Below are 17,347 nucleotides of genomic sequence, written 5' to 3' on the forward strand. Positions count from 1 at the left end.
CCCGGGGGCTGGCATTGCCGATGGTTGCGGGCCACCACGTGGGTACCGGGAACCTGGAAGGATTCGTGAGTCCTGCTAACTCATGAATCACTGATATTGGGGTTTGCATATGGCTTCTAGTTCTCGTTCATCTCCCACATACTTAAGTGTCTCTAGATCACTTGTGACACCTGATTTCGACATTTCTATCTCCAGTTGATTGAATCCATGAACTCAAAACTATGAATACAGAGGGCTGATGGCATTTATTTAGGAGCTTTTAGTTACCATTCTTAGAGCTAAAAGAGATGGCTCAGTGGGGGAAAGGAGCTTGCTGAGCAAGCCCGGAGGCTTGAGTTTGGTTCCCTGATCTCACATAAAGGTGAAAGGATAGAATTGACTCTGTAAATGGACCTTCTGACCGCCACACACAGTATTCCTGCCCCCATACACAGATGGCATGCACAATTCAAAAAGCTGTTCAAAGCTGGGAAGATTGTTCCATGCTTAAAGCCAAGTGCTTTACCTGGTTAAGGGCGGAGGACCAGAGTTCAGATCCCCAGCGTTTATATAAATGCCATAGGAGAGCTACCAAGGAAGAGGCCAATACAAGGGGATGTGTTTATGGCTACTGTGACAAATCTTTACAACGAGTAGTTTAAAACAGTGTATATTCATTCTGAAAGCCAGATGTCCAAGACTAGTGCCACAGATCAAAGTCAGGTGCCAGCAGCCACCATTGCCCTGCAAAACTCTGAAGGAAGGTCTGTTCTTAACCTCTGTTGGTTCTGAGCAGTGGCTGCCAACATTCTTTTGCTTCTGGGCACATCCCTATTGTCTTGAAACCTCTCTTTGCTTCTTCACAACCCCTTTCCCACCTGTGTCTGCCTCAAAATCCCATGTCCCCATGGAGACATTTAAGCTCCTCCTAGGCAACTCAGGAGAATGTTACCTCTCTAGAAAAGGTACTAGTCATAGGCCGTTGGCACCAGGAAGTGAGCCAGCTCTCGGAGCACATTTGGCCCTACCTGATAATGTTTCTATGAGTGTTTCCACTAAGGCTTTTATGCTTAAGGTCACATCCCCTAGACCCAGTGGGGTTGGGCATTGTCTGTGTGCCTGGCTTCAGGCCGCCATCTGCTGCCCAGGCATGTTTACCTTCCGGTTCTGAAGTCTACAGCCTGATGTTAGAGAAAGTTCTAGGCCATCGTGTCCTAAGCCACCTCTGTGGCATCTTCGTCCTCTGACCGGATCTTGTCGCGTGTCTCCGGCATGCTTTCCCCCGTTCCTTCCAGCCCATTTCTCTTTGCTTCAGCCAGCCTGCTGCTTCCTGGTGACTTTGCCCCTGCACCCTGTCCAGTTCACCCGTGCCACAGATGTTGTTCTGTCATAATAAAACTCGGCACCTGTGAGGACTGTCTGGCAGCCGTCCGTCATCTTTGCTCTGCTCCAGCCCTGCTTCGGCCCTGCTTTCTAAACATGCCTGGAAATTGTTAGTTAAACTGTTGAGAACAGGGAGGCTGAGAGTAAAGCCTTCCAGCAGCACCTCCGGAGCCAGCACTGGTGACTGCCCGGGTCCACAGAGAGGCTGAGCTGACCTCGGGCGGGACTGTAACTTCTGTGCTGTGTACATTTCACCCTGACCCCCTGAGCTGGCCCCTGGGTCTCAGCTCCACTGCCCTGCAGTTTTGTGTTTTTCTTACACATTTAGCTTCTTGTTTCTTAGCGCTTAGGAATTTGGCAAATGCTTTTTAATGTTTTAGCTTTCTTTGTATTTATTTACTTGTGAGTGGGGAGATAGAGAGATAGGTATTATCTATATTTGTACACACACAGCATGCATGCCCCCCTACACACACACACACACACACACACACACGCTCGTCACACATGCCCTCTCCCCTACACATGGTGTACATTACACCCCCCACATATACACACATCATGCACATTTAGAAAAATGCTATACAGCAGCTGGGGAAATCGTTTCACGAGTAAAGCATATATGGTGTGTACACGTGTGTTTATGGTTGAACATGCACTCAAAGAGGACAGAAAGGCTTGATTTCTTTTAGACAAGGTTCCTGAACCTGGAGCTAGTGTGGCAGCCCTCATTCCTCTGTCCCATATGGCTGGGGCTAGTCAGGTGTCCATGGCTCTTTACACGGGTGCTGGGGATTTGGGCTCCAGGGCGCATGCTTGCATAGTCAGTTTCCCAGACTCAAGTTCTCACTCCACCCCAGCCCCTCCACTGCATGTTTGGCTCTTGGGTTGCGGCTGCTGTGAATACCCTAAACTCCAGTTTTGTCTCACTTGCTATGGATATTTCCTGCACTCTGCCTGAGTTCCAGGGTCTTGACGGCAGCTCTGCCCAGGCTTACATTTTATCTGTGCATGGAATATTGCAGAGTCCTCGAGAGAGGAACATGACCTCCTGTGATGCCTTCCAGAAACAGTCTGAGGGGGAGTGGGAGCTACAAGCCATTCATGGTATCATGTCACTATTGTTGGATGTTAGCAACACACACACACACACACACACACACACACACACACACAGAGAGAGAGAGAGAGAGAGAGAGAGAGAGAGAGAGACAGAGAGAGACAGAGAGAGACAGACAGACAGAGACAGAGAGACAGAGACAGACAGACAGAGACAGAGAGAGACAGACAAATAGAGACAGAGAGAATATTCACTAGAGTTTTTTTTTTTTTCAATCTATAAAAACCCGCCTATAGTAATAAGCGTCATTTAGAAAGACATACGTCCATCTTAACCTAGTGGCGACACCTGAGGAGGCTAGTGTGGTGTAGTAATGGCAGATACAACCATCAACAGTATCGGCTAGATCTGTGCTCTAATTGTTTAAAAGAGAAAGAGCGTTGGTGTTCCAAGGTTATGGATGTAGACTACACACTGAGTGGGCCCCAGGCCAGGATGAACTGTGTAGAAACCAATGTGATCCATCCTCTCGGGCAAGCACATAGACAGGCGTTTTGAGGCAAGACGACCCTCACTCTCTTTGCTCTGCCAGTGGGTGGGTCTCTGCACTCGGTGACTGTGTTTCCAGGTAGCTGTGCCACTGCCTTCTACCCGTAGTGCCCACACAGAGGTGTGCAGACCCCACAGAGCCCTGGCCTCTCTATATCTACCTGCCACAGTCACCTTGTGCCCTCTTCCAGCCTGCCCTTCTCTGCCCCCCACCTTAAGCCTGATCTCATCCAGTTTGAACCAGCTCATCCCAGCACTCCTTTAACTTTTCACTTGCATACCTGGAATCCTCACACAGCACTTGTCTGGGTATTTGGTGTTGCTGTCTTGGGTTCCCAGTTAGCATGAACTTCCAAAGGGCAGAGACTGGACAGATGGCTTTGTATCTCTTTGTGTTTCTGAGAAGCCAGTGTACACCATCTTGGAGTCTCTAGGAAGGCAGCTAATTGCTGTTAGCTTTCTGACCATCTCTTTCTGTAAGAACTTTGTGCATCTGGGGGTTGGGTTCACATTGTGTTAACTAACTAGGAAGATGGCTTGATCACTAAAGCTAACCCAGAGCAGTAGCTGAAGCCTTGCAGGAGCTGCAACATATAGTTTGAGTGGGTGGGCAGCTCAGCAGATGTAGTTCTGTGTTCAAGACCCAGGTCCCTTCTGTCTTCTGCCTTAGACATTTACCCTCTGTATGAGCAGAGCTGGCTCAGAGTACCACCTCTTCAGGTCCATGGGCAGGGGCCAAAGATGTCCCTTATTACCTCTATCCTTCTTGTCCATGTCCTGTGGCTTGCAAACCTTGGAGCTGTGTCTTGACGGAGCAGAGGAAGACATGAAGTGGGTGCGGGCCTGGGATAACCGAGGAAGACTGGGGTAGAGTGAGGGGTTAGATGACTGGACATCAGTTGTCCCAGTGTCCTCGGAGGCAGAGGAACTCCTGCGGTCTCTTGTGAGTGCGTGAGTGATGGTGCTTTGGTGTGCCTGGGATGTAGACTTACTTGATCCTGATAAAGCTAGGCAAGCTGGCCACTGTCGCTGGCCTAGTTTTGAGAGATGAAGACAGACATGTCCAGGTAAGTAAGGTTGGGTGGGCCTGTGTAGATGCGCAAGGTCAGGGCATGGCTGCCCAGCTCTGCTTTCTTCTGCCCAGGCTGGGCCCATGACCCTGCCCCCTCTGTCTCTTAGACTCAGTGAGCCTGGCCTATCAGCGGGTCCAGAAAGTGGACTGTACCTCTCTTCGGCCTGTCCTCATCCTGGGGCCTTTACTGGATGTGGTGAAGGAGATGCTGGTAAATGAGGCACCCGGCAAGTTCTGCAGATGCCCACTTGGTAAGGGATGCCCCTGTGCCCACTAGGTGTGTCTGTCCCTATTTATTTACCTTTCTGGTCCTACAGAGTCTAAGAGTTCTGCTGATGTGTACAGACCCTGCCTGTGGCCCTCTGTTCTCGACAAGAGAGCAGATAGTAGTTTGGGTGTCTGTGCTGATGATCAGTTGCTCTGCATTGGGGCCCCTCAGTGTACTCAGCACCTTGACTTCTGCATCTTACCATACAGAGGTGATGAAGGCCTCCCAGCAAGCCATTGAGCGGGGTGTCAAAGACTGCCTGTTTGTGGACTACAAGCGGAGGAGTGGCCATTTTGATGTTACCACCGTGGCTTCAATAAAGGAGATCACAGAAAAGGTACCTAGGGCTTTGGCCCAAGGGTTGAGCTCCTCTGGTATCTGAGACCTCCTGCTCTTGGTCTCATCCTCCAGGACACTGTGAGTCTCTGTCCTTCACCACTAACACACAGACCCCTGAGAAGGACCTAGGTGTCACTAGCATTGTGGGTATATGCCGCTCTGCTTTCTGGAGGGTGCTGAGGAAAGCTTTGAACTCTGGGAAGGCCTTCTCTTAGACCATTCTTGGATGGATCCCTGAACACATGGATACAGAGAGTTACCACCCAGTCCCTGACCCCGTAAAGGTCAGGAGTGTCTCTTAATGCTTTTGACATCCAGGGGCTGCGTTAGCTGCAAGGTGTACTAGCAGAGTGGACATTCTTTGCCGCTGCTCAGCCTCTGGCCTCTTGTCTTCTCCAGCCACTTCTCTGGTCTGACTTCCCTCTTCCACAGTGTGAGCTGCAGGAAGTTGGAAATGCCCACTACTTTTTTGATGTGGACAAGCTTCAGTTAGTAAATGCCCTTCAGTGGGGAGAGTTACACGCAGGGTGCCTGTAGTCTTTCTTAGGCTGACTCCCATCCTGGAGGCTGAGGGGCTCATGGGGTGTATTTCTCATAGCCATGCAAAGCTCTGTGCTCCCCTCCCCCACCACAGTTCTTCAGTGGAACAGATTTGTGAGGGTAGGGTAGGGCTCCAAGAAAGTGTCCACATTGAGGTGTGGCTTGCTGACCAGTTTCTACTCACACCTCAGCAGCCATCAGTGGGTGGGCTGAGATAAATCCCCCAGGGAATTCTCCCTCCCTGTCTTAAGTGGTCTTCTAGAAACCTTGCTTGTACTATCTGGTATTTTTTAGTGTAGAGGAAGGTAGAGTTGTGTGGGACAAGGGTGGGTCCTTAGGAGGGGGCAGAAGATATGTCCTCTTCCCTGCCATCTGTATTCACTCTCTGCCACTGTCCTTCAGAACCGGCACTGTCTTCTGGACATCGCTCCGCATGCCATCGAGAGGCTACATCACATGCACATCTACCCCATTGTCATCTTCATCCGATACAAGAGCGCCAAGCACATCAAGTGGGTGTCTGGGCCAGCTGGCTTCCTGCTGGGGGCGGGTCCAACGCTGGAGCAACAGCATTCCCCTCAGGCTTTGCACCTCCTCCTGTTTGGGTACAATCCCACTTCCAGAGTATGGCTGGCTCAGCCAGCAGGGCTCCCTTTCCTCTGCATTGCTGTGCAGCAGGCCAGAGCTAAGTCCAGCTCAGCCATACTCACTCAGGCCCCTTACTGTTTGGCTTTTCCGTGCTGGTGGGCTCCTGGTACCTGTGTTTGGAGCCGGCTGGTATGTCTGCCAACTTTGTTCATATCCTGGGATACCAAGATGCCCAGATTCCCTGTCAGCCTAGATGCTGTTGATTTAGGGGAATGCTCCCTAGATCCCCTGCCCTACCTAGCCAATATTTGTCTTCATGGAGGCCCCTGTCACCTGGACCAAGGAAGAAAGAGGAGACCCAGGGGTAAGTTCAGGACTCACCCCTAGTTTCCTGCCTGCCCCTGCAGGGAACAGAGAGACCCTGTCTACCTGAGGGACAAGGTGACACAGAGGCATTCAAAAGAGCAATTCGAGACAGCACAGAAGATCGATCAGGAGTACAGCAGGTACTTCACAGGTAAGTGGTTGTGGGCCCAGCCAGCTAGGAACTGGAGTTTTCCCCAAGTGACATTCCTAAGAATTACAGCAATGCAACTTTCGAAGACAGGCTGGGCAGCTGCCACACACCCTTCGGTACATAGACGTTTGGCCCAGAGCTGATCCAGGAGGCAGGGCTACACAAACCAGCCTTTGGGCATGGTTTGACCACAACATGCAGTAGGAGCCGACTCGGCACAAACACCCAGCAACATGACCACGGTGACCCCAGACAGGTTGGGAACCACAACAGTCCAGTGCAGGCAGCTGTCTATCCCGAGTGCTGTCCAGGGCATCTTGTGGGGGTGGGGAGGGGTGGAGGAATGAAGGTTGAAGCGGGCTGGTGAAGCAAGGCCAGTCTCTGGTTGCCAAATGAACCACCCTGTGGGTGAAGGTTTCCGGCTTCCCTGCCTCTACTGGGTAAAGTGAGGCATTTGTAGGAGCTAGTGAGGCCATTTTAGCAAATCACAGAAAGGGTTGGGGTTTGGTTGAGTACTTCCATGGACCCTAGCTTTGTCTCATTTTCATTTCCAGCTTATCACAGAACAGTAGACTGACCAATAGGAAAAGGGAAATGTTAAAACAAAAAACAAAACAAAAACCAAAAAAAACCCAAACTATACATATACTGATTTGTCTTTAAATTAGGTTAAACAGAAACAATACTTTCTGAAGGTACCTGGCCCTTTGAGGGTGTGTCCTCTCTGACTTGGAGTATCACTAGCCTGCTATTCCCTGCTTCCTGTGTCCTACCTCCTAATATGTCCCCAGGCTGCTTCTCCAGTTCCCAGTACAGGGCCAGCCCCTGCCTCCCCTATCCAGGCACTGTGGCAGGCAGAGTGTGAGCAGTCAGTGTAATCCAGGTGACTGGGGCTGCTCCTTTGTCCTCTTTCCTACTGAAAGCACAAGGTTCATGTGGGGGAGTCAAGAAGCCCATAGACAAACAGGAGAGCAGGTTGTGTTCATTTCCCTTAGTGGGCGGGAGGGTTTTACTTAGAGCTGACCTAACCTGCTTGTGTTTGTGGCCTTCTCTGCAGGGGTCGTCCAGGGTGGAGCCCTGTCCAGCATTTGCACTCAGATCCTGGCAATGGTCAGTCAAGAGCAAAGTAAAGTCCTGTGGATACCCGCTTGCCCACCCTAGCAGAAAGCTGTGCCAGAGGCACCTCCATGACTGGATGGTGGAGACAGCTGGCTGGCTCTTTTCTAGCCACTAGAGGTCTGTCTGTATGTCTATGGACAAGCTGGGAAGGACCTGGAACCAGGACTCCAGGAACACTTCCTTGTTAGATGGAGAGCCACAAAGAGTTGGGCTCAGCTGGTGGACAGCACCACTCACACACGCGCTTTAAAACACACAAAAAGCAGAAACACAAAAGACTTGATTTCCCATAGCCAGCCCAGCAGAGGTGCTGCTGTGCCCAGGACCTTCCTGATCACAAGTTTACAAGCCTTTTCTAAGTATTTGGTTGTCTATGTTTACTTGAATAGCTCCATGTTGTCAGTGCCCAGCCCCTGATCCTGACCCCTCTGTCACTCCCTGTTGGTTTGATGTTACTGTCTTGGGCAGGACAATTCTGGAACCTCATTGTGGGGTAGGGGGATGCTTTGCTACAGGAGGTTCCTGTCAGTGGGACCAGAGCTTTGACAGACTTCCTGCTCCTCGGTGGCCCCTCCTCTGGAAGACATCACAACTGCAGGTGCTCAGACCACTGTTGGTACCAGAACCAGTGCCTTGGTGGGGCCATCTTGCCACGGCAGCACTCCCACACTGGGAAAGCAGCTTTGGTGTTCTTACAGATTCACCTCTCGGCCTTTCTCCTGCCTCCCTGGCCTCTTGTTTCTTCTCCAGCTGCAGTTTCTATTTAAGCATTGCCGTCTAGTTAGCCCTAGACTTCCGCAGGGAGCATGGGCCTGCCGTTGGTTCCCCATAGGCTCTGAGATGCAGGGCAGGCAGCCTTTGTCAGTGCAAGGTTGCAAGGTCACCCTTACACTGGTTTGGCTTCTGGTGGGGACAGTGGTCAGACTCGTAAAAAGAAAACCTGGGAGCTTTTTCATATTGATTACAACATTCTCAGCCTGATTCCATGAGGACGTTCCCATTCTTTGTTGGGTTTTCTGTTTTGTTTTGTTTTTTTTCCAATCTATTTTTCTCATCCCCCACCCCACCCCCACCACACTTCTGATACCAGATCTATCTGCTAAAGAGCTGATTCAATCCCTTCTTCAACTGTGTGTCCTGTTAATAGGTACTGTACTGGGTTCTGTGTGTCATTGGGGTAGGACCTATATTTTAATACTGTTCCTAACATTTCATTTTACTAGCAAGAAATCGTTGATTTCATTTTATTCTTTGTAATTCTAGGCATTAGATTGTAGTGTGGCCGTTATTGACATTTTTTTAAAGGGATATATTTTCTTGCACAGCTGTTTAAAGAGAGAGAGACAGTTGCAGTCCTCACGGCTGCTCTGTGCCGTACAGGCACACATTTTCTATCTCAGATGACTGAGAAAAGCCGCAGGCTACTCTCAAGGTCTTACTCTGCACAGTTTCAGGACTGGGGGGGCTATTTCCCTGGTCATAGGCCCTGTTCAGTATTCAGCGAGCAGGCAGGTGTGGATCTGACAGGTGGGACATGCTGTACTAAAATGTTACTTTGTATCAAAAACAGACTTCAGTACAACAAATAAAGGTCAGTTTGTGTAACCTGTGAGTGCAGATCCTGGTGGATGCTCCGCTCAGCTCAACCTGTTGTAGCTTCTTCTCTCCTGTGTGGCTGCGCTCCACCTGGACCCCTGCAGTGCGGGAGCCTGAGCCCTCTGGGTGAAGAAAGAGGTTCACTGACAGTCTATCACCTGCTGTGCCCACCTCTGCCCGACTCCATCTGTCATCTGCCGAGCAGTGCATTGAGTGATGGTTGCAGCTTGACCAGCCCTCGGGTCCTCATGTTCAAGCCTCCAGGTGTCAAGCTGTGCTATGAGAAGCAAAAACAAAGGAGCATTTTTGGGGAGAACCCTAGAGCGTCCACATTTGGTGTGCTATCTATTTCCTCAGGTTGGAAATGCCCTACCTGGATTAGGATACCCCCCCCCCCGTCATAAAAAAAATACCCAAAAATAAACCAAAAAACCTCAGAGCATCACATTGTAACACCCAGAACCACAGGACCCCAGAAGCAACCTGCAAGGAGGCAAGACCCAGGTGCTGGAAGCACTGGGAAGTAGACAGAAAGGCGTGGCCTGTGGTTACAAGGATGGAGGGAGGCTCAGCCTAGAGTACAACCTGCCTCTACTGCTCGTGTTTATTATTTGTGTGTGTGTGTGTGTGTGTGTGTGTATGCACGCACATGTATTCATAAATACACTTGCCTGTGGGTGTGTATGTGAAGGTCAGAGGTCAACATCCAGATTCTTCTGTTTTTTTTTTTTTTTTTCCTCTGAGATAGAGCCTCTCATTGATCCTGGAGAGTACTGATTTCTGAAACTACCTGGATTCTCTTTTCTCCGCCTTCACAGTTCTGGGTTATACATTTACACTACCACTTCTGGCTCTTTTTTATCCTTAATTCTTTAACATGGTGTTAGGATCTGAACTCTGAGTCTTATGCTTGACCAGCCATCACTTTACCTACTGAGCCATCTCTCCAGCTCTTCTCTGCCCCTTCTCTTTGTGGGGGCTCAGAGAGAATGCTCTGCCCAAGCCCCAGTGTGGTGGTCCAATGGGGGCAGACTTGGTGTTGATGTCGCCCTTCTTCCTTCTTATTCCCACATGTTCCACCATGGCCTTATCCACAGCCTACAGAGTGGTAGGCTTGCAGTGACTCACATCCACATGGGCCTGTTTTTACCTCCTGGCAGCCCAGATCTCACAGAAATCAGTATAGTCGTCCATTGAATGATGTAGAGATAAAGAACATTTGAGGTACTCTTGTACATTTTTCTTTTAAATGTTTTTGTTTGGCCACAGCTACAAGGTTTTGTGCCCACTATTGCATTGCATGGAGTCCCTCAGATCATCCTGAAAAGGCCAAGTTGACGTGGTGGTAGCCCCAGCCTTGGTGTTTGTACCCAAAGGGATAGATAGATGCCCTCTCCATTGGTTACTTTGCTTCTGGTGAACAAAGACCTGGCAGAAAGTAGTGTCAAGAAGGATTTATTCTGGCTTACAGTTGGGGTCATTCCATCATGGTGGGAAAGGTATGGCCGCCGGAGCAGGGGGCGACTATGTGCATACCCTCTGTAGTATGGAGGGAAGAGGAAACAGTGGAGCAGAGCTATAAAACACCAAAGCTCACTTCCCAGTGACCTACTTCCCCTAGCCAGGCTCCATCTCTCAAAAGTTCTATAACTTCCCAAACAATGCTACCATCTGGAGACCAGGTGTTAAATGCATGAACTTCTTGGGGACATTTCATACCCAAACCACAATCCTTAGGGACACTTCCCATGACATCCTTCAGGATTCTGTGATGCAGGTAAGGGGATAGTTTGGGATGGATTAATGTTTAGGATTAGTGAAGGCTTGCAGGCAGAGCCACTGTGAGCACGGAGGACATCCTAGGCCTGGGGGCTGGGACCTAGCAGGTCTAGAACCTGGGCCTTTCTCCTTGGTTAGGAGCAAGTCTTAAAATGTAAATGAAGCTTGTGGGAGGGGATTTGTTCTGAGTGCTTAAGTGGCTACCCCCTTTGAAATCGGCAGAACCAGAGGTCCACCTGGGTCATATATGTCAAGGATAAAAGAACAGAAAAATGTACTGCACAAAGGGCACAGGGGCAGCGTTGGAGGAATGGTCCTCAGCGAAGGCAGACCTCCGGAGGCATGGGGCATGCATGGGTTAGCAAGGTCCTTCTTCACGGCATCCTGCGTCCTGCCATTAACTGTTGGGTGTCTTCCTCACCTTTTGTAGTCCTTTAATCTACCTGTTGTTTATATCTACCTATCCTTCATATCCATCCCTCCATTTTCCACATATCCATCCAGCCAGCCAGCCTTCCATTCACCCACCCGTCTTTCCATCCGTCTACCTATCCATTTATTCACCTCTTCATCCACCTCTCCATCTATCTCTCTCCATCCACCCATTTATCCACCCATCCAATCATCCATCCATCCATCCACTTACCTTTCATCTATCTAGGGCATCTTCCACTTTCATGATCCATCTATATATCATGTCATCAATGTGTGCGCGCGCACACACACACACACACACACAAATTTAGATTCCACATATGAGAAAAGATATTCCTGTTTTTCTCTCTCATTCCATTGACTTTCTTGCAAACATCATAGTTTTGTGCTTCCTTTTTTTTAAACACTCAAATGAAACTGTGTGTGCAGGAGGGGACACATTTTCTCGACTCATTCCTCTGTTGATGGACATCTAGGCTGGTTACAATTCCGGGTTATTGTGAATTGTGCAATATTTCTGTGACACACTAACTCACCAGTCTTTTGGATCTATGCCCAAGAGCACAGTATCTGGAGCATGTGGTAGTTCTGTTTCCCTTTTTGAGGAACCTTCAAACCGATTTCCATAGTGGCTGCACCAGAGCGGGTAAAACGTCTTTCCCAGCATCAATTGCTGTTTTCAGGGTAATCATCTGACTAGAGTGAGACAGATTGTCAAAACAGCTTTTATTTGCATTTTTTTTTTTTTTTGGTGCCTAAGCATGTTAAAGATGTAAATACTATTTTCAATCATTTATCGGGCATTTATATTTCTTCTTCTGAGAAGAATCTAGTTCATTAGCTCATCAGATAATTTATTTTACATCTGTCAGAACTAGAGTTGTCAACGACTTTCCCATTTCATAGTCCCTCTTCACTCACTTTAGGAACTGTTTCATAGGTGGAGCTTTTTAATTCCATGCAGCCTCACTTGTCAGTTCCTGGGATTATTTTGCCCATGAAGAAAACTTGAAGCGTTTTGCTTGTGTTCCTCCAGCAGGCTCAGATTTTTTTTTTTCAAGCCTTACATCAGGATTTTCAATCCAATTCGAACTGATTTTTTGTAGGGTGGGAGGTAAAGATCTAGCTTTAATTTTCCTTTTATAGCACCAGTTTTTTGTTTCTAAAATTTGTTATGTATACAGCATTCTGCCTGCATGTGTGCCTGTAGGCCGGAAAGAGCGTCAGATCTCATTAGAGATGGTTGTGAGCCAGCATGTGGTTGGTGGGAACTGATCTCAGGACCTCTGGAAGAGCAGTCAGTGCTCTTAGCTATGGACACATCTCTCCAGTTCCTGCACCATTTTTCAAATTTTTTTTCTAACGTGTGTATATATATTTGCAAATGGATTTTTATAAAAGCCATGCAAGTAGAAAAGATCACACACCAAAACTAACCAGACCTAGGGCCTATCCATTTCAATGAACTTTTTACCATTAGAACAGCTGTTCTAAAGCTGTGCAAATTCACACTGGGTTTTACATTTTCATTAACAAATATATTTTATGCAGTTATCCACCACCCAAACCAAAAGACTGATGAGTTAGAAATGCAAAGACACTTCACTATCCGTACTCACCGTTCCCTTCCTTTCTTGTTTCTATGTCTTATACTATATCCCTGAGTTTGTGGCCAGCCTGGTCTACAGAGTAGGTTCCGGGACACCCAGGACTGCACAGAGAAACACTGTCTCAAAAAACAAAACAAAAATGTTTAAAAGAAAAATGTACAAGAGTGCCTCAAATTTTCTTTATCCCTACATCTTTCAATGGACAACTACACCGATTTCTGTTCTGTACTGTAGTGAATAAAGCAGTAATAAGGTGTTAATTAAGCTCTATAGTAAGGTATGGGTTTCTTCCATACAGTCCCCAGGATGGAACTATCGGATCATATGGTAGTCCTATTTTTAATTTTTTAAAACAATTTCCACAATGGCTGCCAGCTGTGATGACAGCCATTCTGACTATAAGGTGCTATCTCAGAATAGTGTTTTTGGTTTCTGTTGTCTTATTTTTTCAAGGCAGGATTTCTCTATGTAGCAGCCCTGGTTGTCCTGGACCTCACTCTCTATATCAGGCTGGTCTCAAACTCAGAGATCCTCCTGCCTCTGACTACTATGTGTGCCACCACCATCGCCCGGCTTGTAGAAGACCTTTTATCCCGCTTCCCGCAACACCACTTACTTATTGAAGGGCCTTTTCCAATGTGTATTTCAGACCCCTTTGTTAAACTCTGCATGGCTTTGCTTTATTCACCGATCTGCTTTTCCACATAGCCGCACTTGATGGTAGTTTTGTGGTGTAACTCGAGAGTGGGCTCTGTGATACCAGCAGTATCCCTCCTTCAGCTTAGCATCTTTTACGTATGGGAACATGTTGTCTATAAATGGGAGACAATTGAATTCTTTCCTAAAAATATCCTCTACGTCACTTTCTTGCTTCCAGATAAGAGTCCAAGCGTTGTTAATAAGAGAGAGTGACACTCCCATCTCCTTTTCATTGTAGAAGAGATACTTTGGATTTCTCCCTTTAAGCATATAATGCTGGTTACAAGTTTGCTTTCAGACTTGACTTTCTTTTATTTTAGACCTTGAAATATAAACAATGTTATTTGAGATTGGTGGTGGTGGTGGTGATGATGATGATGATGATGATGATGGTGGTGGTGTGTGTGTGTGTGTGTGTGTGTGTGTGTGTGTGTAGTGTGTGTGTGTGTGTGGTGTGTGTGTGTAGTGTGTGGTTTGTGGTGTGGTGTGTGTGTGGTGTATATGTGATAGGTGTGTGTGGTGTGTGTGATAGGTGTGTGGTGTGTGTGTGTGTGTGTGGTGTGGTGTGTGTGTGTGGTGTGTATGTGATAGGTGTGTGTGGTGTGTGTGATAGGTGTGTGGTGTGTGTGTGTGTAATTGTGTGTGCGTGCATTTGCACTCTTCTTTGCCTGCCTGTGTGAAGGGCAGGTTGATACTGTGTCACCCTCCTTCACAGCCCCTCTCTAATTTTTTGAGAGAGTCCATCTCTCAACATGGAGCTCAGTATTTTGACTAGGCTGTTGGCTGGCGAGCTCCTGGGACCTCCCAGCTGGGCTCAGTCTCTCGACTCCCTTCCTGGATGTTACATGGGCGCTGACGATCGGACTCAAGCTTGTGTGGCCAACACGTCACCCACCGAGTCACCTCCCTAGTCTCCACTGTGCAGCCCCAGGTCACAAGAAGCTCACTATGCAGACAGAACTGGCCTCAAACTCACCTGTCTCTACCTTCTAAGTGTGGGAATTAATGGGGTACAGCTCCTGAGCTGGCCCTGAGATGTTTAATGTCAGAACACAGTTAGCTTTATTCTTAGAGTGCGCTCACTGTGTCACAAGACTTCTAGTAACTTGTGCTTTCATTGTTGCTCGACTCTAGGGATCTTTAAATTTTCTATTAGTTTCCTCAGTCACCCATCATTCATCCGAGAGTGTATCCGCGGGCTTCTGGGTATTTACACACTTACTCTGGTTTCCCTTGCAGTTCCCTTTGATTTTATTTCCCCATAGTCTTATAAAATACAAAACATTATTTTGATCATTTTGTATCTGTTAAAATTTGCTTTGAGGCCGAGAATGTGGTCTATTTTATGTATTTCTATGTTTTGCCTGTGTGCATGTCTGCGTACCACATGCATGCAATACCTGTGAAGGCCTGAAGAGGGCGCCATGTCCCCTCTTAAAAATGTTACAGTACCGATCAGAATTTCAGATGGTCTGAGCTGCCAGCCACATGTGGAAGCTGGAAATCCAACCCGAGTCCCCTAGAAGGGCAGAATGTATTTTTAACTGCTGAACCATCTTCCAGCCCCTTGTCAATTTTAGATAAGGTACAATGGTCTGCAGGAAAGTGTCTACATTCTGTATCTGTTGGGTGGAACATCCTACAGACATGTTAAGTCCATTCGATCGATCTATTATGTAGTTTAATTCTGACACTTCTTTAACTTTTAGTTTAGATGGCTATCTAGTAATGAGAATGGGGTGTCAGTATCTGTCGCCCAGTGCTCGTGTGTTGGTGCCTATCTGGCCTTTTCTGCCCATTGGTGTTTATGAAATCAGAAGCCCTGGCGTTTAAAAGCATCGGAGATACTTTTGTTTTAATGTATATGAGTGTTTTGCCTGCATCTATGTGTGTGCACTTCATATGTGCCTGGTCCCTGTAGAGGCCAGAAGAGGGTGCTGGGTCCCCTGGAATTGGAATTATGGATAGTTGTAAGCTATGCTGTGGATGCTGGAAACCAAGCTCAGGTCCTACGCAACAGCAGCAAGCTCTCTAGACTGCGGAAGCAGCTCTGCAGGCCGGAGCCGGTATAACCAGTCATGGCTCCTTTTGAAGTCTGTTCCTTCAGAGACTGTAATGGCTACATTAGCTTGTCTGCAGCTTTTATTTGCCTTGATTCCCAGTCTTTGGTTGTTGTTTCCAGTCAGATGTGGCCTTTGGAGGCAACAGATAGTTGGATTGTATTGTATAATCCAGTCAGCTGGTCTGCATCTGTTATTTTGCTGGTTGCTTTCCTTGTTGGAGTGTTTTTGTGCTTTGCCCATTAGTCCTGGGGTTTGGAAGGCTTACTGTGCGTGATGGAGTCCTTCCAAGATCCCTTTGGTTTACCTGTCTCTCACATGCCTTTGCTGAGCCATTTATTATATAGCCTTCCTTCCTTCTTCCTTCCTTCCTTCCTCCTTCCTTCTTTCCTTCCTTCCTTCCTTTCTTCCTTCCTTCTTCCTTCCTTCCTTCCTTCCTCCTTCCTTTTTTCCTTCCTTTCTTCTTTCCTTCCTTCGTGTACAGTGTCTCTTTAAGCCTCTTCTGTAGTACTGTAGGTCACTAGATGCTTTGGTCTGTGTTTGTCTTGAAACATCTCCATTTCTTTCTCAACTATAAAGACGGTGTTGCAAGACACAGCCATCTTGGTTGACATTTATTTGCTTGCAGGGCTTAAAATATACCATTTCATTCTCTATTGACTTTTAGAGTTTCTGATAGAAGTCTGATGCTATTCTGATGTTTGGCCTTTGTGGATGACATTTTGATCTTGCAGGTCCATTCTGCCCCTGCTCACTCTCTGCCTTGGGGGCTTGCACAAGACCAGACTGTGATAGAATGCTAAATCATCTAGTGCTGATGCCTTCCTGTAGTCATGGGTCTCTCTGTCCCTGTGCACTGATGTCATTCGGGAGGGTCAGAGTCATTTGTCATACGTTCTGAGAAGGTGAAGGGACCGTGGCATCTTCCCCTTATGCCCTAGCCTCATTTCTTGACTTTAGAACTTTCAACACTATGTTTTATCTACTTAAGGTCATGGGCCTCGGGGAAAAAACAACGACTATTGTTCTGCTAAAGAAACCTAGCAATAAAATGACTCCTGACAGCAGTCTTCTGTGCTCATAGATCTGGTGCCTCACTCAGCCATCACCTGAGAAGCTTCCTCTTGCTTTGGCTAGGAACAAACAGAAAACCTCAACTGGACAATGTGCAGAGAGTGACCGACTCTGGAACATTCTATTTTACATGGGATGCCTTCATCAAACCCCTCTCCACTCAGGGTGTAGCGAGCTCTGCAGAAGATGAGGCAGAAAAATTGTAAGAGCCATAGGGGATGATGACACTAAGAAAATAATGTTCAGGACCAACACTTGTGTGGACTCACTGAGACTATGACAGCATGCACAGGCCCTGCACAGGTTCAGGCCGGATGGGGTCCCAGTCCTGAGAGGGGGAAGTGGGCATGAGCTCTCACCCCTAATCATGAAGCTTTCTCCAACTGCCATCAACTTGCAAAGAAAAAATTCATTTTTTTCCCCAAGTAGAGTCTTACTGGATAGTAACCACACTTAAGGGTAGGCCCTATACCCTGGAATAGATGAGCAACACCCAATTAGCTTAGTGGTGCTTCCAAGACCTTTAGGTTCCATGTTGCTTTGTTTGAGCTTGCTCTCTCTCTCTCTCTCTCTCTCTCTCTCTCTCTCTCTCTCTCTCTGTGTGTGTGTGTGTGTGTGTGTGTGTGTGTTGTGTGTCCTTACTGGCTTTTTGTTTGTACATTATGTGTACAATATAAAAA

General features: G+C 47.6%; 1 protein-coding gene across 2 annotated transcripts in view; it reads left to right on the forward strand.

Moving 5' to 3' along the window:
- Positions 1 to 8,985, forward strand: part of DLG5 (discs large MAGUK scaffold protein 5) — a 106,841-nt gene extending 97,856 nt beyond the window's left edge. For both annotated transcript variants that reach the window (XM_080926709.1, XM_080926710.1), the window contains 5 exons: positions 4,151 to 4,294; positions 4,521 to 4,648; positions 5,593 to 5,702; positions 6,186 to 6,295; positions 7,353 to 8,985. In XM_080926709.1, coding sequence (XP_080782835.1) covers positions 4,151 to 4,294; positions 4,521 to 4,648; positions 5,593 to 5,702; positions 6,186 to 6,295; positions 7,353 to 7,456 — 596 coding nt within the window. In that variant the 3' untranslated portion in view covers positions 7,457 to 8,985. The remainder of the gene's footprint in view (positions 1 to 4,150; positions 4,295 to 4,520; positions 4,649 to 5,592; positions 5,703 to 6,185; positions 6,296 to 7,352) is intronic.
- Positions 8,986 to 17,347: the final 8,362 nt, after the last annotated feature.

This window comes from Micromys minutus, assembly GCF_963924665.1.
Source record: "Micromys minutus genome assembly, chromosome: 12".
In the NCBI taxonomy this organism is placed as follows: Eukaryota; Metazoa; Chordata; class Mammalia; order Rodentia; family Muridae; genus Micromys; species Micromys minutus.